The sequence below is a fragment of the Chrysemys picta genome, chromosome 12 (assembly GCF_011386835.1).
Source record: "Chrysemys picta bellii isolate R12L10 chromosome 12, ASM1138683v2, whole genome shotgun sequence".
Taxonomy (NCBI): Eukaryota; Metazoa; Chordata; order Testudines; family Emydidae; genus Chrysemys; species Chrysemys picta.
This window is the reverse complement of record NC_088802.1, coordinates 8105782-8123766: the sequence shown is the minus strand read 5'-3', so window position 1 is coordinate 8123766 and position 17985 is coordinate 8105782. Positions and strand designations below refer to the sequence as shown.

Here is a 17985-nt window from a genome sequence, read left to right as displayed (position 1 = left end):
CCCCCAGCACCTCAGGCCGCAGGTCGGGGGAGAACAGGGTGGCCCCTCCAGCCGTATTAACTGTGAGATGGCTAGAATCCACCGTCCCCCCACTCCAGCTGCCAGCGAGCGTCATTGGCTGGAGCCATATGGGTCTCCTACAGGGCAGGCATTAGGCACTGCGGGGCCTGATTTGAAAGAGCTGCCGCCAAAGACAGCGGCGGGACTTTGGCGGCAGCACAACTGACTGCCGGTGCCTTCATTGGTACGTCGGCCGAGGGTCCTTAGGGACTTTGCGGGGCCCTCTTAGGGGCACAGGGCCCAATTTGGGGGAATCAGGTGAAGCGCCCTAAAGCCGGCCCTGCTCCTGCAGGAAAACCACAGAGTACCCCATCCCAAAGGAAGGAGAACACCTGGCCCTGCGGAGGCCCATCCCACAGCCCTCGGTGTTCAGAGTGGTGAAGATGATCAGTGCCATGATGAGGCCTAAGGTGGATCCTCACAGGCAGGGACGTCAATAGCCCCCAAAGCAATCCGTGACCGACCCCAAAAGCCATCAGTCATGGAAGCCGGGGGCTGCTGGTAGGCCATAGCGCCCTGCCTCCCCGTCCCTTTACCCGCCCCCAAAATGGCCCTCCTGGCCTGGAGGATATGGTGAAAGTCCCCCCAGCGCTGGAGAGCGAGCTGCACCTTGTTCCTGAAACCACGGGTGTCCAGGAGAAAGAGGCGCAGCTCGTCCTGCAGCACGTCGGGGGCTGGGGTCACAGAACTCTGGGTATCCCTGGTTGGGTTCCCAAGACAACCCCATGGCCTACAGAGACGGGCAATCAATCAGTGCACTGCCGTCTCAGATGTTGGCACAGGATGATGTGGTGCCAAGGGAACACAAAAGGTGTCCGATGGAAGGGGAAATAAGACAACCCCGGGGGCAGTAACAACACAGGAGGTGGAGGCTGGGGAGACTGGGGCGGTATTAGGGACAGGAACAGGACTGGGATCGGGGCAGACCCAGGATTGGGAGCAGAATCAGGAACCCCAGCAGCCGAGTTACCGGGGTACGGCATCTCTCGACCTAGCACATGGGTTGAGGAAGCAGGAGCAGGAAGGGGGCTCTCAACAATGCCGGGCTCGGACGCTCTAGCAGACTCAGTGCCCACAACCACGGCATCAGGAGCGAGGGAGTTTTCTATGGTAGGGCCCCCAACCGGATGGGGTGGCAACTGCCCTGCATCGATGGGGGGGGGAGGGGAGAGGGAGTTCCCAAAGGCTTGGAGTCTGGCTGCTCGGCGGCCACACTCAAGGTACCATCTGTGGCCGGGCAGGTGGACGAGACAGGGAGCACCACAGGAGCAGGGACAGTGGTCAGAGGGAGGGGAGAAGGGAGGATAGGGCAGTATGATGGGACCGCTGAGTAAATCGAGGCCCCCTGGTAAAGGATCATCTTCCCCCTGGGTGACCGGGGTCAGACCCAGGGCCTCAAACTCCTCAAAAAAGGAGCAAAAATCCTCACCCGCTACCTCCAAGTCTTCCCAGCCCACCAGCAACCAACACGACACTCTCCACTGTGCCGAAGATGACAAGGGGGCGGGGACTCCACCCGAGGCCCGCACAAGGTGGGATTGCAGAAGGGGAGTGCCACGACTGCCCCAACTGTCTCTACTTGTCCAGCCCCATCAGGGGGCGGGACAGGAGGTTCAGCAACATCAGCCCCCTTTCTAGTTTTATGGGGGGGCCTCCTCCTCCACACTGCGGGGGGAGGGTTGAGCTTGTGCCTTCCGCTTACCCTGGATGAGAAGCCAGCCCTCTAGGGTGTTGGTGGAGGGGTGGCCAGCAGCGGTGGGCTCAGAAGGCAAGGGCAATGATATCGAGGCTCGGGGAGGCAGAGGTAACACCAGGCTTCTCCCGTGGAATAGTATACCCAGTAACAGGGCCCTTAATAAGGCACCTAAAAGGACCCCTTGAGTGCCTCTGTCATAACTATAGAGGGAAGGGTAACAGCTGTCCTGTGTACAGTACTATAAAATCCCTCCTGGCCAGAGACTCCAAAATCCTTTTCCCTGTAAAGGGTTAAGAAGCTCAGGTAACCTCGCTGGCATCTGACCCAAAGGACCAATAAGGGGACAAGATACTTTCAAATCTTGGGGGGGGAAGGCTGTTGTTTGTGTTCTTTGTTTGGGAGTGTGTTCGTTCTCCGGGACTGAGAGGGACCAGACATCAATCCAGGTTCTCCACATCTTTCTAAACAAGTCTCTCCTATTTCAAACTTGTAAGTAAATAGCCAGGCAAGACGTGTTAGTTTTCCTTTGTTTTTCTCTCTCCTCCATCTCTTTTTTTTTTTCAGCTCCATCTCTTTCTTTCAGCTCCATCTCTCTTTTGTGGGCCTTCTCTTTGGCTTTTTCTTCTCTTTCTCTCTGCTGTGTCTTGAGTTTTGTTAATTGAAGCAGTCTCTGATGTTTTCTTTCATTTTCTTCTGCTTCTAGTTTGGCCAGTTCTATTTTTTTAGCTACTTCTTTGGTAGTCATTTTCCTGTTTTCTTGTGCTGGGTCACCCCCTCTGCAGTTGGCTGAAACTGGGAAGCTCTCAGCTCTGGCTGCTGCTGAGTTAACAGAGACTTTCTAACTAGCTACTCCCGAGGATGTAAAAAGAAAAAAACAAAACAAAACAATTCAGCTTGTAAAGTCCTTTTACCAGTCAAGTTTGCTAATTGAACCCTTCTCTTAACAAAGGACCTGTTAAAAAAACTTAACACCTCTGCCTTCAGGCAAGGAGAGATAAGATATGCATCTATCTACTTCCAGCTCGGCTTTCCAAGCAGCTAGGAGAAAAAAAAATCTCACTGGCTTTTGGGTTTAAAATGATCCCACCGCTATCCACCATGTCAAGGCTGGATCCCCACTTTGAACTTTAGGGTACAAATGTAAGGGCCTGCATGAAAACTTCTAAGCTTAACTACCAGCTTAGCTCTGGTTCGGCTGCCACCATTTCAATGGATTCCCTTCCTGGGAAACCTTGAAAAACCTTCACCAAATCCCTGGTGAAAACAAATCCAAACCCCTTGGATCTTAAAACAAGGAGAAATTAACCATTCCCCCTCCTTCCTCCCACCAACTCCTGGTGAATCAAGATCCAAACTCCTTGGATCTTAAAACAAGGAAAAATCAATCAGGTTCTTAAAAAGAAGGCTTTTAATTAAAGAAAAAGGTAAAAATCATCTCTGTAAAATCAGTATGGAAATTAACCTTACAGGGTAATCAAACTTAAAGAGCTCAGAGGACTCCCCTCTAGTCTCAGGTTCAAAGTACAGCAAACAAAGATAAACACTCTAGTAAAAGGTACATTTACAAGTTGAGAAAAACAAAGGAAAACTAACACGTCTTGCCTGGCTATTTACTTACAAGTTTGAAATAGGAGAGACTTGTTTAGAAAGATGTGGAGAACCTGGATTGATGTCTGGTCCCTCTCAGTCCCGAGAACGAACACACTCCCAAACAAAGAACACAAACAACAGCCTTCCCCCCCCCAAGATTTGAAAGTATCTTGTCCCCTTATTGGTCCTTTAAATCAGATGCCAGCCAGGTTACCTGAGCTTCTTAACCCTTTACAGGGAAAAGGATTTTGGAGTCTCTGGCCAGGAGGGATTTTTATAGTACTGTACACAGGACAGCTATTACCCTTCCCTTTATAGTTATGACAGCCTCTCTGCCACGTGCCGGCAGCAGTTGAATCTACACCTGCCCACAGAATGGGAGGACATGACAGAGGGTGGGGTCCTTACAGCTTAATGGGAAAGGGCTTATCACCGACAGGGGTTTCTCCAGGGTGGAAAGGAAAGGCAGGAGGGCAGCATTGGGAAAGAAAGGTGGGATGGAGGTGAAAACCACTGCTAAACCCAGGTCCTCCTGGAGGTGGAGCCAATCATCATGTGTCTCTCAAATCTGTTCCTTCCAGCAGACATTGGTGGGTTGGCTGCAACAGTCCACCAGGTGTTTGATTGACAAAGTAGTGGAACTGATATAGAGCTAATTATCATGCAAAGTGACATTGAGCTGAAAGACAGATCAAGGGACAGCAATTTTGGGGAATTTATAAATCAAGAAAAGTATCCCTTTCTATTGCCCCGTGCTTTAAAAGTGAACGCTTACTTTGGTTCCCCCTAACTGTGTGACATGGCGTTCTCACAAATCCAGATGATCAAGTCCAAGTATCACACCCGCCTCAAAGATGCGCATCTGAAGGACTGCAACTAGCTATTTCAAATTACAACCCACATTTCAAGACACTGGTAGATAATGTGCAGTCACAAGCATCACACAGACTCAGCAAGCAGGGAAAATGTATAATTATGTACATTAAGCAATTGATCTCACCTTTATATAAGAAAACTTATTTCTACATTTTCTTTGAGGTAGATGTTAGGTTGTACTGAAATATAGGTGACCTTGTGCTTAAAAAGGTTGGAGACCACTGCTCTAGATGTTGCCCAGTCTAATAGGGTCAAAAGTTTAGACCACCTGCTTATATTTTATTTCTTTTGGTAACTGACTTTCTGCCTATGATTTAAAATCCATCTTTTATAGTCAATAAACTTGTTTTACTGTTTAACTTTACCCGTGAGTTTGCTTGAAGTGAATGTAAATTGCTCAGGTTTGCAAAGGCTGATGTATATCCACTTTCCATTGAGAAAGTGGTGAACCAATTCATAAATTAGACGGTACATTCCTGGGGTGCTGGGAGCTGGGGATGGGGGCAGGATTTGACTCTGGTGCCTCTCTCTGTGTGATTCATGAGTGGCTCTGGGAACATTCATTCAAGCTAGCTGGGGGTGGGGCCCTCTACACTTGGTTGTGCTGAGTGATAACAGCACCTGGACGGGTTTGCTGTGGGTCACTAGCAAGGCATTGTGAGAGACAGCCTGGGCTAGAGAGAGTTCAGGGGGGCACAGCGGTCCCATGGTCCCAAGCCACACCCAAGGGATCCCATCACACATCCCGTTTACAATTGTTTCCAAATAGCCATCAGCAGCTATGGCTGAAACAATACAGACAGTTAAAAAAAAACAACAAAACACAACAGGGATTCCTTACTGGGCATATTAGCTTACCTATCTGGCTCCATAGCAAGCTAGAGGGACAGGCTCAAGCCAGCAGGATCCAAATGGGGAGGGGCTTAGTGTGGAGGGGATCTAGGTGTAGGGGAGTGCAGCTTGGTGGCAGAAGGGTCTGGGTGTGGAGAGCTCAGCAGAGTTGAGGTTTGAGGGCAGGAGGGTCCAGATGCACAGGGCAACTCCCTGTGTGTACACACAGCGATGGGGCCTGGGTGCAGAGCTTCCTGGAGACAGATTTGACCTGGCCCCAACCCCAGGAGCAACTGGTGCAGGGGAAGAGGAAGTCCCATTTTCCCACCCCAGGCTGGCTGGGACTAGCACCTGGAGCTTCTCCAGGGCTGCCCCTCCCTGGCTCCAGGCACACCCCGATAGCGAGCGAGAAGGACAGAGAGCCCAGTCCTGCCCCAAGGCTGTGATTTACATCCCCTCTGACTGCTCCCAATACCTGAACCAGATGTGCCTGTTGGGGACCACTGCCTGGGAGGGGCCTATGAATCAATTCTTCTGCAGGGAAAGAGTAAAATCTGGAGGGACATTAATTCTGCCTTTGCATAGAATTCCCCCGGGAGTAACTGAGGCATGGGTTCTTTTGACTCTTGTAGAAGAGAGTTCCATAATTCACATCTAGCTCATGTAAGAGTTTGCTCCCACATCAAGCTTAATGGTCACAGATTCCATTTTTTGGTGGATTATAGCTGTGGTTGGAAGTTATGGGTTTGGAGGGAAAAGGCATGTCAGGGAGTGATTGCAAAACAAGGGTTCATAAAAAGCCTCACTGTAACCGTTATTCAAGCTGGGCCAGCCAGCTTCTGGAATAGAAAAAACCCACTAACTCTCCCAAAGTCTTATAATGGATGCACCTCATACAGACCAGGAGTTCTGATCAGGTTTGTAAGCATCCTTTGCCTAACTTTAAAGCCCTTTTATTTCACTGCTAGTGTTAACTCCTGGTCTGTTATACCAAGCAGTGTCAATCTCTCCGGCAGATAGTTGTACATCTTCAGGTTTCATCTCCAGCTCTTTCTGGAGGCCTTGTTTGCCAATCAGTTGTGGAGCAATCCCTCCATTCGAGGATGAGCTCTACCATGGATTTCCATATAGGTCCCGAGATGACTCAGGAGTCCGATCCTGGAACTACAGAGCCGCCCGCAGTAGATACAGACATTTCCTGGCAGGTCAGCTGGCTGCTGGGAGAAAGTTCTCTTTTTCTCTCTTTTCAGCTTCGAGGGCAAGGCACCTCTCCTCAAAGTGGGCCACTGCCTGATGGAGAATATGGCACCATTGGGATTGGTTGGTGGCTTGCTCCTCCCAGCTTGTGATGTCCACATCAGTTTTCTTGAGATATGCTTTCAATGTGTCTTTGTAGCGTTTCCTCTGACCACCACAGGATCTCAGACCATGGGAGAGCTGAGAGTAGAGGACTTGTTTTGGGAGGTGAGAGTCTGGCATCCGCACACAAGTTGAATGCTGTACAGTGAAGACCAGAGGTGACTAGACAGGCTAACGCAGCCACTGCGGCACAGCAGGGGGAAGAACTCTGCTCCATTGGCATGTCAGGGAGATGCATGCCCACCAGACCTAAAGTGACTGGAGGGGAGATAGGTCATCCAACTTTTTGCTGCTCTCCTCTGACTGCCTACAAGCATCTGACACCCATTTATATCCAGAACCATTTTTTAAAAATGTGGTTGCATCAGTGCCCTATGTTCCTCTCGTGACTGAAACAGGATCAGTTGATTCTTAGTCACTGCTTGGCCTGAGAAATCAATCTGCTTAGAGTGTTACTTAGCACCAGTGACAATTGACTGAAGGTCTGCTGCAAATCCAATTTCTCTGTGTGGAACACCTGGAACTACCAATTCCAACTTTGTTCAGATAAGCACATTCCCCTCCACCTCGTATTTCAAACCTTAAAAAAAAAAAAAAAAAAAAGATTCGAGCCACTCAGTTCATAATAAGATAAAACAAAACAAGGCTAAGGTTACCAAGTAGCGATTTCTGGGAATAGACCACTTGATTTTGAAGAAAGGACCCACTGATCATGTAATCTCTCCTCCTTCATGTATATCTAGCTAGTTCCCTGGGGCAAGCAGATGGGGAAATGCTCACCCACAAGTGTGAGACTACTTCTGTGATTTACTGCTCACCAATAACGGTAAGAAGTTCACAGTCTGGCCCCAAAGAGTTTGGATTTCAGGGTTATTGTTAATTCATGTAATGCGACTGGGCACCTAAATCACCTGAGCTCCCAGATTAGACCAAAAAACCCATTCTGAATAGGAGAATAGCAAATCTACTTCCAGAACAATTCCCCCCCACCCCCCTCAAGGGGGTGTGATCTATAAGAAGGGATTTTATTTTATTTTTTTAAATGTGTCTATATTCAGATCAATGAAACTCTAATCTTGATTAGGGCATTTAGAGCTGGCCCAAGTTTTTCCAACTTGGAATTTTTTCAGGGGAAGAAAAAAAGCAGATTCGGCAACACAAATACACAACCCAGGAAAGTCATTGTTTTGTTTCAACATTTTTGAAGCAATAGTTATATGCTTCAATTTGATTTGAAATTACTCTGAAGTTCCCTTCAATTTTATTTTAAAAAGTTTAAAAATGCAGAAAAATCAAGATGCGCTGTTTGTCAAAAAATGTTTCACTCAACCCAATGTGAAATATCTTTTTTCCCCCTTTGACTTTGATTTGTCAAAGATTAACACATTTTATTTTGGGGCCAACCCAAAACAAGTTTCTCTCCCCAACATTTCAGGTTTGCCGACATTTAAAAAAAAGTCAGTTATCTGTACAGCTTTATGCAAAAGTACAGTTAGAGATATTTAAACAAAAATTTAACTTCCTCAAAAATACTTTCTTGACACTGGAAATCTCCAAGACTACTTTGTTTAAAAAGTTTGTGTTTTAATAAATTTGGAACATGACCCTCTTTCCATTTCTTCAGTGCTGAAATGGAAAAGAAAAAAAGGAAAAAGAAAACCCTGAATGTTCCGCACAAATTGTTTTGAACACACACACACACACACACACTTTTCATGCCACAGTTTCATGGGACTTTAAATTTTTCCCCCTCAAACAAATCTTTGCCCTTTTTTGGCAAACTCTGTAAAGAATGACAAAAGTTTGCCAGACTGCTTTTTATACATGGAAAAACAAAATCTGTCCTTTAGCTTTGTGCCCACCTCCCAGCCCCCAGCAGCTAGAAAGGACTCACCAATTGTTGAGGTCGGTGCCATTGGCCCATTTCCAGGTCCCGTTAGGTTCCCTCCAGAAGCTGATCCAGTGCTCAGGGATCCCTTTGTAGCGCATCATGAAAACCTTTTAAAGCAAACGTTTGCCATAAGTCAGCGCAGCCCATGGGGCCAAGTCAGCAACTGGAGCAGCCTTGAATTTTGGGGTGGGGGGACAACAGGCACAGAGCCACCTTTGTCACCTGCTCCTGAACTACACTGCTCAGGATCTGAGTCTCTCACCTTTTCCTGCTGCGTGTTGATCCCAGCCAGGGAGGCGTTGAGGGAGGAGCACTGGCTCTGGCTGTAAGTCCAGTTCCCTTCCGTCTCTGAGAAGTAGTAGCATTTCCCTTGGTAACCAACCCAGCCATCCGGGCAGGAGGCCTCTGGGGATTTAGGATCAGCCAGACACCGTTCAGATTGTCTCACTGGAGATGAGGAAATAACAGGATCAGAGATTTTTCCCTTCCCCTCTTCTGGAGGAGAGAGAAATCAAATGGACAAGCCCCTTGGTGACATTTTCTCCCTACCCTCTTCTACATTAGGGAACCCTGGACAGAAACGTTCCTTTACAAGGTGCACAGACCCAAACGCCCATTCAGGGATTATAGCTGTGGGGTTCGATGGAGCCACCCTATCAGCACTGAGTTTTCTATGTCTCCTGTGCCCGCCTTAACACCAACACCCAAAAGCATTTTAAATATCAAATATTTACTATCCAAGAGTGCTGTGCTATTAGTCATGTGCAATGGGGACTAGTTAGCCTTGCTTTTGGAACATTAACCATAACCCACATTTGCAATGCAAACTCCAATCTCACTTTCTTCACCTCTGGAATTTTCTCACATCTGCAGCATCAGAGAGGGTGTTTTGCAATGAATCTCACACTGCCACATAGCAGCAGGTAAATAACCAAGGGGAGCTCATCCGTGGGAACGATGGAGATGGGGAAAGGCCTTGCTGAAAAGTCAAATGCTCGGTAGAGTAGATGCACTGTCCAAGGTTGGGCAGTACAGGGGAATATGAGATTGTGAAGTTTTCAGCACTGAAAGTAAAATAATTCTCACCTGACCACGCAATAAGGAGACTGATGAGAACGATATTGAGAACCACACTCAGAATTGTGAAAGGACGTGCCCATGACTTGATCCTTGACAGACAGCCTGGAAAAGAAAAAGCCATCTATACTACCTGGTATTTACATGGCCCTCTCCCCTCCCCCCATTAGCATAGTAATATTCCTAGGGCTGCTGTATCTGAGACTACGAGGGATCAAACTTCTATTAACAAGATCAGCTAAAGCTTATAAAAAATCCAAGTGTGCAAAGCAAGCGCTAGGCATAAGTAGACTAAGCATTGTGGCCTGGGATATCTCCAGAGGAACTCTCTGGCTAACAGGGCTCTGGCAAACGCATTCCCACCATGAATTCCTGGAAAAGTTTGGAAACAACGGTTGAGGACGTGAATGAATCATCAAGGAAAGAATCAGCTGAAATAAATGGCCGAAAGAGAAGGGATCCTCTGAGAAATATCAGAGCACCTCAGAAAACAACAGCCACTACCATGAGATCGTTGAGCAAGCACACAGGAGGAATAAAAGTCAGAGATGGGACCAAGATATATCCCTCTGCAAGTTGTGTCTGGAGCACGTTGAGCACCGCCTAGACTTTTGAACAGAATATGGAAAGGAAAGTGATGTTCTTCATGGGTAGGACCCTACCAATTTGAGTCATGGGATTTTAAAAGTGGTCGATGTCATGATTTCAGCTACTTAAATCTGAAATTTCAGTGTTGTAATTGTAGGGGTCCTGACCCAAAAATGAGTTGTGGGGGAGGTCACAAGGCTATTGTTGGGGGGGGGGGGTTGTGGTACTGCCACCCTTACTTCTGCACTGCTGCTGGCAGGGCGCTGCCTTCAGAGCTGGGCACCCAGCCAACAGCTGTCGCTCTACAGCCACCCAGCTCTGAAGACAGCACAGAAGTAAGGGTGGCAATACTGTGACCCCCCCTAAAATAACCTTGTGACCCCCCTGCAACTCCCTTTTAGGTCAGGACCCCCAATTTCAGAAACACCAGCCTCCCCTGTGAAATCTGTATAGTAGAGGATAAAAGCACACAAGACCAGATTTCATGGTCCGGGCTGTGAATTTGGTAGGGCCCTAGTTATAGTGTTCCTGGTCCCTCCCCAGTTACCAGAAAGGACCAGGATGTATTGCAGCAGGGAGCTTAATAAGTGATGGAACTTCCCAGTTAGGGTGTTCACTAGTTACTGCTTAAAGCTTGCCTCTGTGTTATGTTCTCACACTACATGGTGGCAGAATTGGGATCTGAACCCACCCTTCCCCAGCCACTAAAGGCACTCACTGTGTTAATGTAAATCACACTTGAAAAGGGGAAAGAGAACCACCTAAAGATGGAGCTATACCTATAGGAGAACTTTTGCTTCTCTCTCCGCCATGTGTAGTGACATCTACAAGAGTCTCTCCATTCCGTTTCACTTGGGCTTCCTGGGAATTCAGGAGTGGCTCTGCCGCCATCTTCTCAACAGGACACGATCCATTGCCCATCTTCTCTCGCTCTGCAAGACTTGTGGTCTCCAAAAGGGGCATGTTGCTTTAAATACGTGTTTCGGGAATTCGCTGTACCTATGGTCCTGTTCACAGTGGGACGAGGAGTGCTGGCAGTGCCATTCATAAAGAATTTCAAAGCAGCTCACTTGATTGCAACTCAGCCACAGATTGGCCATGCAGGGTCACTCGAGAAAACATGCTGCAATTACAATTTGAGCACGAGTTTTTTTTCTGGACCCTCAATCAGCCAGGCTGCGTCTGAGCTGTGTTTGAATGAGCCGTTTCAAAATTATTCTTGGCACTCTTCTATTCCCCTGGTCAACAAGCCCACAGCAAGCTCGAACCACGTTGATTCCAGTGTGTGTGGCATCCTTGTTCTGTTTCCTTTCACCAGAGTCCTCTGTTTTGTCTGTGTCGGAGGATTTAGCTGTGGAGAGAATTTTATGGGTTATGTTGTTTCATCTGCCCAGCCACCGCCTTGCACACTAGAGATTCAGAACGGAAAGGACAGGGTCAGCCCCTGTGGACAGGGACTTTCCAAGGAGCCAGGGTCAGTCCCACTTCTCTGAACACCTGGTCATCACCCCTTCTCCCCCTCAGCCAGCCTTGGGCATTTCACCCGCCCATGCCTGCTCGGTAGCTGCTGCCACCCCAACTGCTGCCCTGTGGAATCCCTAGGGTGTTTAGATCCAGTAGCTCAGATGAAGAGGAGGGAACAGGTTATGCATCGTATCCTTCCACTAAGATTAGATCTCTGTTTCAGTAAAGCTGGGCACAGGAGGTGGGACTTGAAGGGCTGGAAGGGACCTCAAGAAAACATCATTTCTGTGATTCTAGGTGGGAAAAAACAGTAGGAGTAGAGAGCATTGCCTAAACAACTAAGCTGTTATTTTAGTTCCTGCGTCTTTTAAGACAAGTTTGATTTTCCTACCCTGCGTCTTACCCAGAGCCCAGGTGGAGTTACTGGTCTAGCCTCACTAGTCAAAAAAAAAAAAAAAAAAAAAAAAAAAAAAAAAAAAAATCAAATCACACCATGACAGACAAATTAGGTTATTTTTACAGAAAAATGCAAATGGAAAACATTGGTTCAGCCACACACAGAGCTGCAGCTGGGCTCTATGTGCAGGTTTGTGGGAAAATAGGATTTTCATATTTGTAGACAGCATTTTTCCCTCTCTCCCCCCTGCCCCACAGACACTTTGGGAGGGGAGGGGGTTACAGCAGGGAAGCTGAGAGTTAGGATTCCCAGGTGCTGTTCCCAGCTGTGGGAGAGAAGTGATGTCCAGTGGTTAGAGCAGAGCCAACTGGGCATCAGGTCTCCTGGGCTCTCCTTTGGACTGGTTCAGACACTGTCAATGGAAGTTAGGAGCCTAAACACCCTTGTAGTACATGAAGGCAATGTAGTAAGTAAAGGCCTAATGAAGGCCCAGTATGAGGCCTGAACTAAAGTAATGGTCAAGACTTCGCTAATATGAAGCAAAGTTAAGCTGTGAGCAAGAGGCAGGCCCTGCTCACAGAAGCTGGCAAGGAAAGGGCTGATGTTGCAGAAATACATATTCATTTAGCATAGTTACAGTATAAACATGGTACCAAGATACACTATACCGGAACATTCCACAGATAACAGGGAACAGACCGACCCATCCCAATGACAGGGGCAAAAGGGTAAAATGATGGATATAGTTGTTTTGATCAAACCAACAGGTACAAGGTGCGAGGCGGCACCTTACTACGTAGAGGGGTTGTACCTCAATACATCAGGAGTGATGTGTAACTTGTTTGTACCTGTGTATAAAAATGGATCCCTGGGGTGGTGTCTTTGTCCGGCCACGGGGGCAGTGGAAAGTCCTGCCACTGAGCCAGGTCCTTGCCAAGAGGCACTTTTCTCGTAGTATGCACTGAATTAGGCTCAGAAACCTACAGGGAACTGCAATTGTGTCCGAGATCGCAATAAACCTGGCCGAGGTGCCTTTGTATCTTAGTAGACTCTGTGGTTATTGGGGGTTCTCGTTGGGTCTGCTGTGTCAGCTATCTGCGCAGAGCTGGGGCAGCACACAGAGGGAACACACGCACACAGCCGAGTGATATCAACAGGAGAAAGCAGAAGCACCACACCGGTAGCCTCTCACAACAAGGACCTTGTCCTGCAAGTTGGAAATTTTTATCCCTGTCTGTTCATAAGGGGCAGAGTCAACACTTCAGCTGAAAGTGCCTTTATTTGTCTGAAGGATGACCGGTGCTACCCAAGGAAGTACGTCACAGATGCTCTAGCAAGTAGAGCTATTTATCCCTGCTTAGTATTGTCATACAATCAGACAAGTAATGGCCAGTTATTAACAGTAGAAGGGAGGACCCTCCACGTTGTCCAGGTGTTCCAGGGCCTTGCAGCTTTTTCTCCCTTTTTAAATCCTGTATCAGGCCTTGCAGACATTTCTTATAGTGGCTGCAGCGAGCTCAAATGGGGTCTGCAGTTTTAACTTGCAGAAGCAAACCTCAAGAAAAACAAGTTTAATCTAATAACCGGAAAGCTAATTATAGTAGAACCTCAGAGTTTTGAGAGATAAACTGACCAGTCAACCACACCCTGCATTTGGAACCAGAAGCATGAAATCAGGCAGCCATGGAGACTAAAAAAAGCAAATCTAGTACAGTGCTGTGTTAAACACAAACTACTAAAAAAGGGACAGCATTTTTCTTCTGCATAGTTAAGATTCAAAGCTGTATTAAGTCAATATTCAGTTGTAAACTTTTGAAAGAACAATTGTAACGTTTTGTTCGGAGTTATGACCATTTCAGAGTTACGAACAACCCATTCCCACCATGTCCATCACTCTGAGGATCAACTGTATAAGCAATTTGCCTAACAACTAATCCCCTTGTTATTCTTAGGTCATGCACGATTTCATCTTATCGACATTCCCTCACTAAGTAAATTTCCAGGAAAGTGCAAAGTATACTTAAGGCCAATCAGTGGCAGATGTGGCAAGACAAGTCAAGATTTCCTGGTCACCACATCTTTGGCCTTTTTACATGGAGAAGTTGACTGGTACAGCTACTGTGCAATAAAGTGTCCACATAATGAACTATTCTGCAATAACAGCTATGCTGGTTAAACTTCCCCATGTAAACAAGGCCCTGGTCATTCTTGCAGAGGGGAAGGATGGTTAAAGCTACAGCAGCCTCCTGTAGCCCTGTCTGGTTCTCTCGGTGGGTCTGATCTCTGCCTTCTACCAGCTGTTTTACTTAATCTAAGACCTGGGTTCTAATCCTGTTTTCTGGGGTATGGAACTTCCCCCAAACTGGGCCTTGGTTTACCCATCTGTGCAATGGAATACAATCTTCCCTGCCTCACAGGGGAGTCATGAGGATATATTCATTAATGCCTGTGAGATGTTAAGATTCTATGGGTGATGAGTGAAACGTTCCACTTTGCCTCCAGGAGACACATGCCTGCATCCCCATTATGGTTAAAAAATTGCTTGGGGGGGCAGGGGGGGAAGAGAGGAAAGAGTTGCATGCTTCACTGCAAGAAAACGTTTCAGTTTTTGTGAAGCTTCATTGGGGGGGGAACCTACATTAAAGCAAACAGCAGACAAAGGTGCAATGCATTTTTAAATTGTTTCTTCCTACTTTTGCAGAGTTCTCATGAACAGCTCTACTGTGAGGGTGGGGAATTCACAGGATCTTGGTTCTTCTCTGGCTGTTACCCACTTCAAACACTCCAGAACACGACTGGGTCTTTATTTGCAATGCCTGTTTGTACAGGTATTGGGCGGGGGCGGGAGAAGAGATGTATTTCCCCCCTTACATAATTGCTTATGGGATGGGTCTCTGGGCACCCAGTAGTGTAGTTGAGGGTAAAGTTTTTCCACTTCTCATTTGGGGAATATGGAGTTTTGGTTAGGTTAATTTACCTACTTTTACCTTTACACCATTTTTGTCCCTGTTACAGTAACTCCTCACTTAATACTGTAGTTCTGTTCCTGAACAATGTGACTTTGTGAAAAAATGTTAAGTGAATCCAATTTCCCCATAAGAATTAATGTAAATAGGGGGGTGTTAGGCTCCAGAGAATCTGTTTTCACCAGACAAGAGACATTATATACATATACAGTATAAAGTTTAAACAATTTTAAACAAACAGTCTAATACTGTACACAGCAATGAGGAGTGTGAAGCTTGGTTGAGGTGGTGGAGTCAGAGGGTGGGGTATTTCCCAGGGATGCCTTGCTGTTAAATGATGAACTAGCACTCGGCTGAGCCCTCAAGGGTTAATACGCTGTTGTTAATGTGGCCTCACACTCTACAAGGCAGCATGGACTGAGGCAGGAGGGAGGAAACACAACAGATGCAGGGCAGTGACTGCAAACACTTCCCTGCAAAAACTGAGCATGATGATGAGCCCACGCTATCCAGCTGGAGCGCACCGCTCCCTCCTCCTGACAGCACATGCACGGCTGCTGACTTTCCAAAGTGCTGGGGGGGAGGGGGTGCATGAGTGAGAGAGACAGACATGCACTGCCCCTTTAAGTACGTTGCCCTTTTAAGCCGACCAGCCAATTCACACAGGACACAACAGCTTCCAGCCTAGTTTGCCTAAATGACTGCACCGGCCCTGCTGTGCTGCCTTTCAAAGCACCGCAAGCGGCTCCCATTGGGCTCTGGGGGGGGGGGAAGGACAGAGCCACCGCAAACCCAACCCGGGAGCAGAAATGCCGGGAAACATCATTTCAGTTAATTTGGCAACACAGAAAGAGCGACACCAGTAAAGCGCTGAAGGGAAGGTAAATAACGCCAAGCCGCTTGCAGCTGTAAAAGTTACTAGTGACCCCCCCCTTAACAGCTAGTAGCCGTTAGGTCAGCCAGCGGCCATTAGGGAGAAGCAGACACGTCAAGTACACAGTAGCCTGAACTTTTCAACTGTCTTCCCTTTCAAAGCCTTCAAATAGTTAAAGCTGGTCCCAAGCCGGTTTTCACTGACCAGATAGCAAAAGCAGGGGTCTGACAACCACCAATCAAATATTAACACAGCAAGGGCCTTTATCTATCTATATAATCTATAAACTATATAAAAAACAAAGTCTTTATACCAAAATGCAAAGCTCTCCTTTCTTCTGCAGAATAAAGCAACTCTTCCTTATCCTTGTCTGGCTGTTATTGGCTCTCAGCTAAATAAACCCGATATTTCAATAACACAGCGGTGCTCGGTCAGGAGCCGGTCAGCGGCACAAGCGGAGTCTCGGACTCACCGGGGAACTTCGACCTGAAGCTGCCCCCAGCCCGGCTCCTGCGGGGCCCCGACCCCACCACACACGGAAAGAAACCGCCCCTCCCCCCCCCCGCCGGCCCCCCGCGGGGCCGTTACCCCAGCACCTCTCCCCCCCCCCGCCGGCCCCTCGTGGGGCCGTTACCCCAGCACCTCTCCCCCCCCCCGCCGGCCCCCCGCGGGGCCGTTACCCCAGCACCTCTCCCCCCCCGCCGGCCCCCCGCGGGGCCGTTACCCCAGCACCTCTCCCCCCCCCGCCGGTGTAGCCCCACAAAGTGCTCCCGCTCCCGTTTCGCAACCATCCTCCCAAAGGAAGCAGACCGGGAGGGTTTTCCACCACAACCCCATCCCTCCCGTTTTGCAACCATCCCCCCCCCCAGAGGAAGCAGACCGGGAGTGTTTTCCACCACAACCCCATCCCTCCCGTTTTGCAACCATCCCCCCACAGGAAGCAGACCGGGAGTGTTTTCCACCACAACCCCATCCCTCCCGTTTTGCAACCATCCCCCCCCCCAGAGGAAGCAGACCGGGAGTGTTTTCCACCACAACCCCATCCCTCCCGTTTTGCAACCATCCGCCCCCCCAGAGGAAGCAGACTGGGAGTGTTTTCGACCACAAACCCCATCCCTCCCGTTTTGCAACCATCCCTGGACCAGTGACAGGTGCATGAGCAGCCCAGTCATTGGAACTAAGCAAGGAGAAGCCAGTGGAAAAAATGAAAAGGGGCCACTGTGGTCTCACCTTGGGCTCAGGGGCATGCGCCGTTCCCCCAAACCTTACCTCCCTTTTCACGGATTCACACAAAAAAAAGTGAAACAGCATGCCTCAATCATGCAATAGATCAATTTGGCACATTAGCCAGGAGGAAGCAGACCGGGAGTGTTTTCCACCACAACCCCATCCCTCCCGTTTTGCAACCATCCCCCCCCCCCCCCCCCAGAGGAAGCAGACCGGGAGTGTTTACCAAACTGCTAGGCTGCGTGGCAGAAACCGCTCCCAGTAGCAAAAGGGGAGGGGAGCACTTTGTGGGGCTACACCTGCCCCCCGCGGGGCCGTTACCCCAGCACCACCTCCCCCCCCGCCGGCCCCCCGCGGGGCCGTTACCCCAGCACCTCCCCCCCAGCGGGGCTGTTACCCCGGCACCTCCCCCCCCGCCCCCGGCCCCCAGCGGGGCTGTTACCCCGGCACCCCCCCCCCGGCCTCCAGCGGGGCTGTTACCCCGGCACCCCCCCCCGGCCCCCAGCGGGGCTGTTACCCCAGGACGGTCCGTGGCTCCAGATCAGGCAGCGACGCCTCCGGGTCTAATGTCATTTGCCAGCCCCGTGGTGCAGAGACAAGCGCCGGGGCAGCAGCTGAATACCGGGGCCAGCAAATGTCCCTGGGACCTGCCCGGGGCGTGTCCGGCCCGGGGCGGGGAGAGGCAGCAGCAGCTGCAGCGGGGTCCGCCCCTTCCCCCGGCCCGGCAGCGCCGCACGGGCGGCGGGACAAGGTCCCCGCAGGCGGCTGCAGCCGATGCACCGAATCGCGCCAGCAACGCGCCCGCTCCCCCCGGCCCGGCCGCCTCCTTCCCCCCGGACCGGGCTGCGGCGGTCACACGCCCGGCAGCAAACACGGGAAGAGCAGGAAAGGGCCGTACCTGGGGGGAGCCGGAGAACGGAGCGATCCCGGCCCTGCAGAGCACCCAGCCGGGGAAACCTGGGTAACAACTGAGCGGGACACGGAGCTACAGACCTCGGCCAGGTGCTGGCCACAGCCGCCAAGCGCGGCTCCTGCTCTGATTGGCCAGTTCCAATTAAGCGGCTCAAACGCGTGGTTTGGATTTGCTCC

The 17985-nt window shown here is 49.4% G+C and overlaps 1 protein-coding gene across 4 annotated transcripts; it reads right to left on the bottom strand.

Annotated features, from left to right (window-relative positions):
• Positions 1 to 3122: 3122 nt before the first annotated feature.
• LOC101953787 (C-type lectin domain family 2 member D-like) lies at positions 3123 to 17939 on the bottom strand. Of its 4 annotated transcripts, none has more exons than XM_065564281.1 (6): positions 17795 to 17938; positions 10748 to 11319; positions 9390 to 9485; positions 8566 to 8750; positions 8307 to 8410; positions 3132 to 6992 (listed from the first exon to the last, which is right to left on the bottom strand). In XM_065564281.1, the coding sequence occupies exons 2-6, from the start codon at positions 10929 to 10931 to the stop codon at positions 6869 to 6871; spliced, it is 693 nt and encodes a 230-aa protein (XP_065420353.1). In that variant the 5' UTR covers positions 10932 to 11319; positions 17795 to 17938; the 3' UTR covers positions 3132 to 6868. The 4 variants fall into 4 exon arrangements, with proteins under 4 accessions (XP_065420355.1, XP_065420353.1, XP_065420354.1 ...); XM_065564282.1 differs by lacking the exon at positions 17795 to 17938 and adding an exon at positions 17414 to 17568; XM_024113777.3 differs by lacking the exon at positions 3132 to 6992 and adding an exon at positions 7916 to 8038 and having other exon boundaries at positions 17795 to 17939.
• Positions 17940 to 17985: the final 46 nt, after the last annotated feature.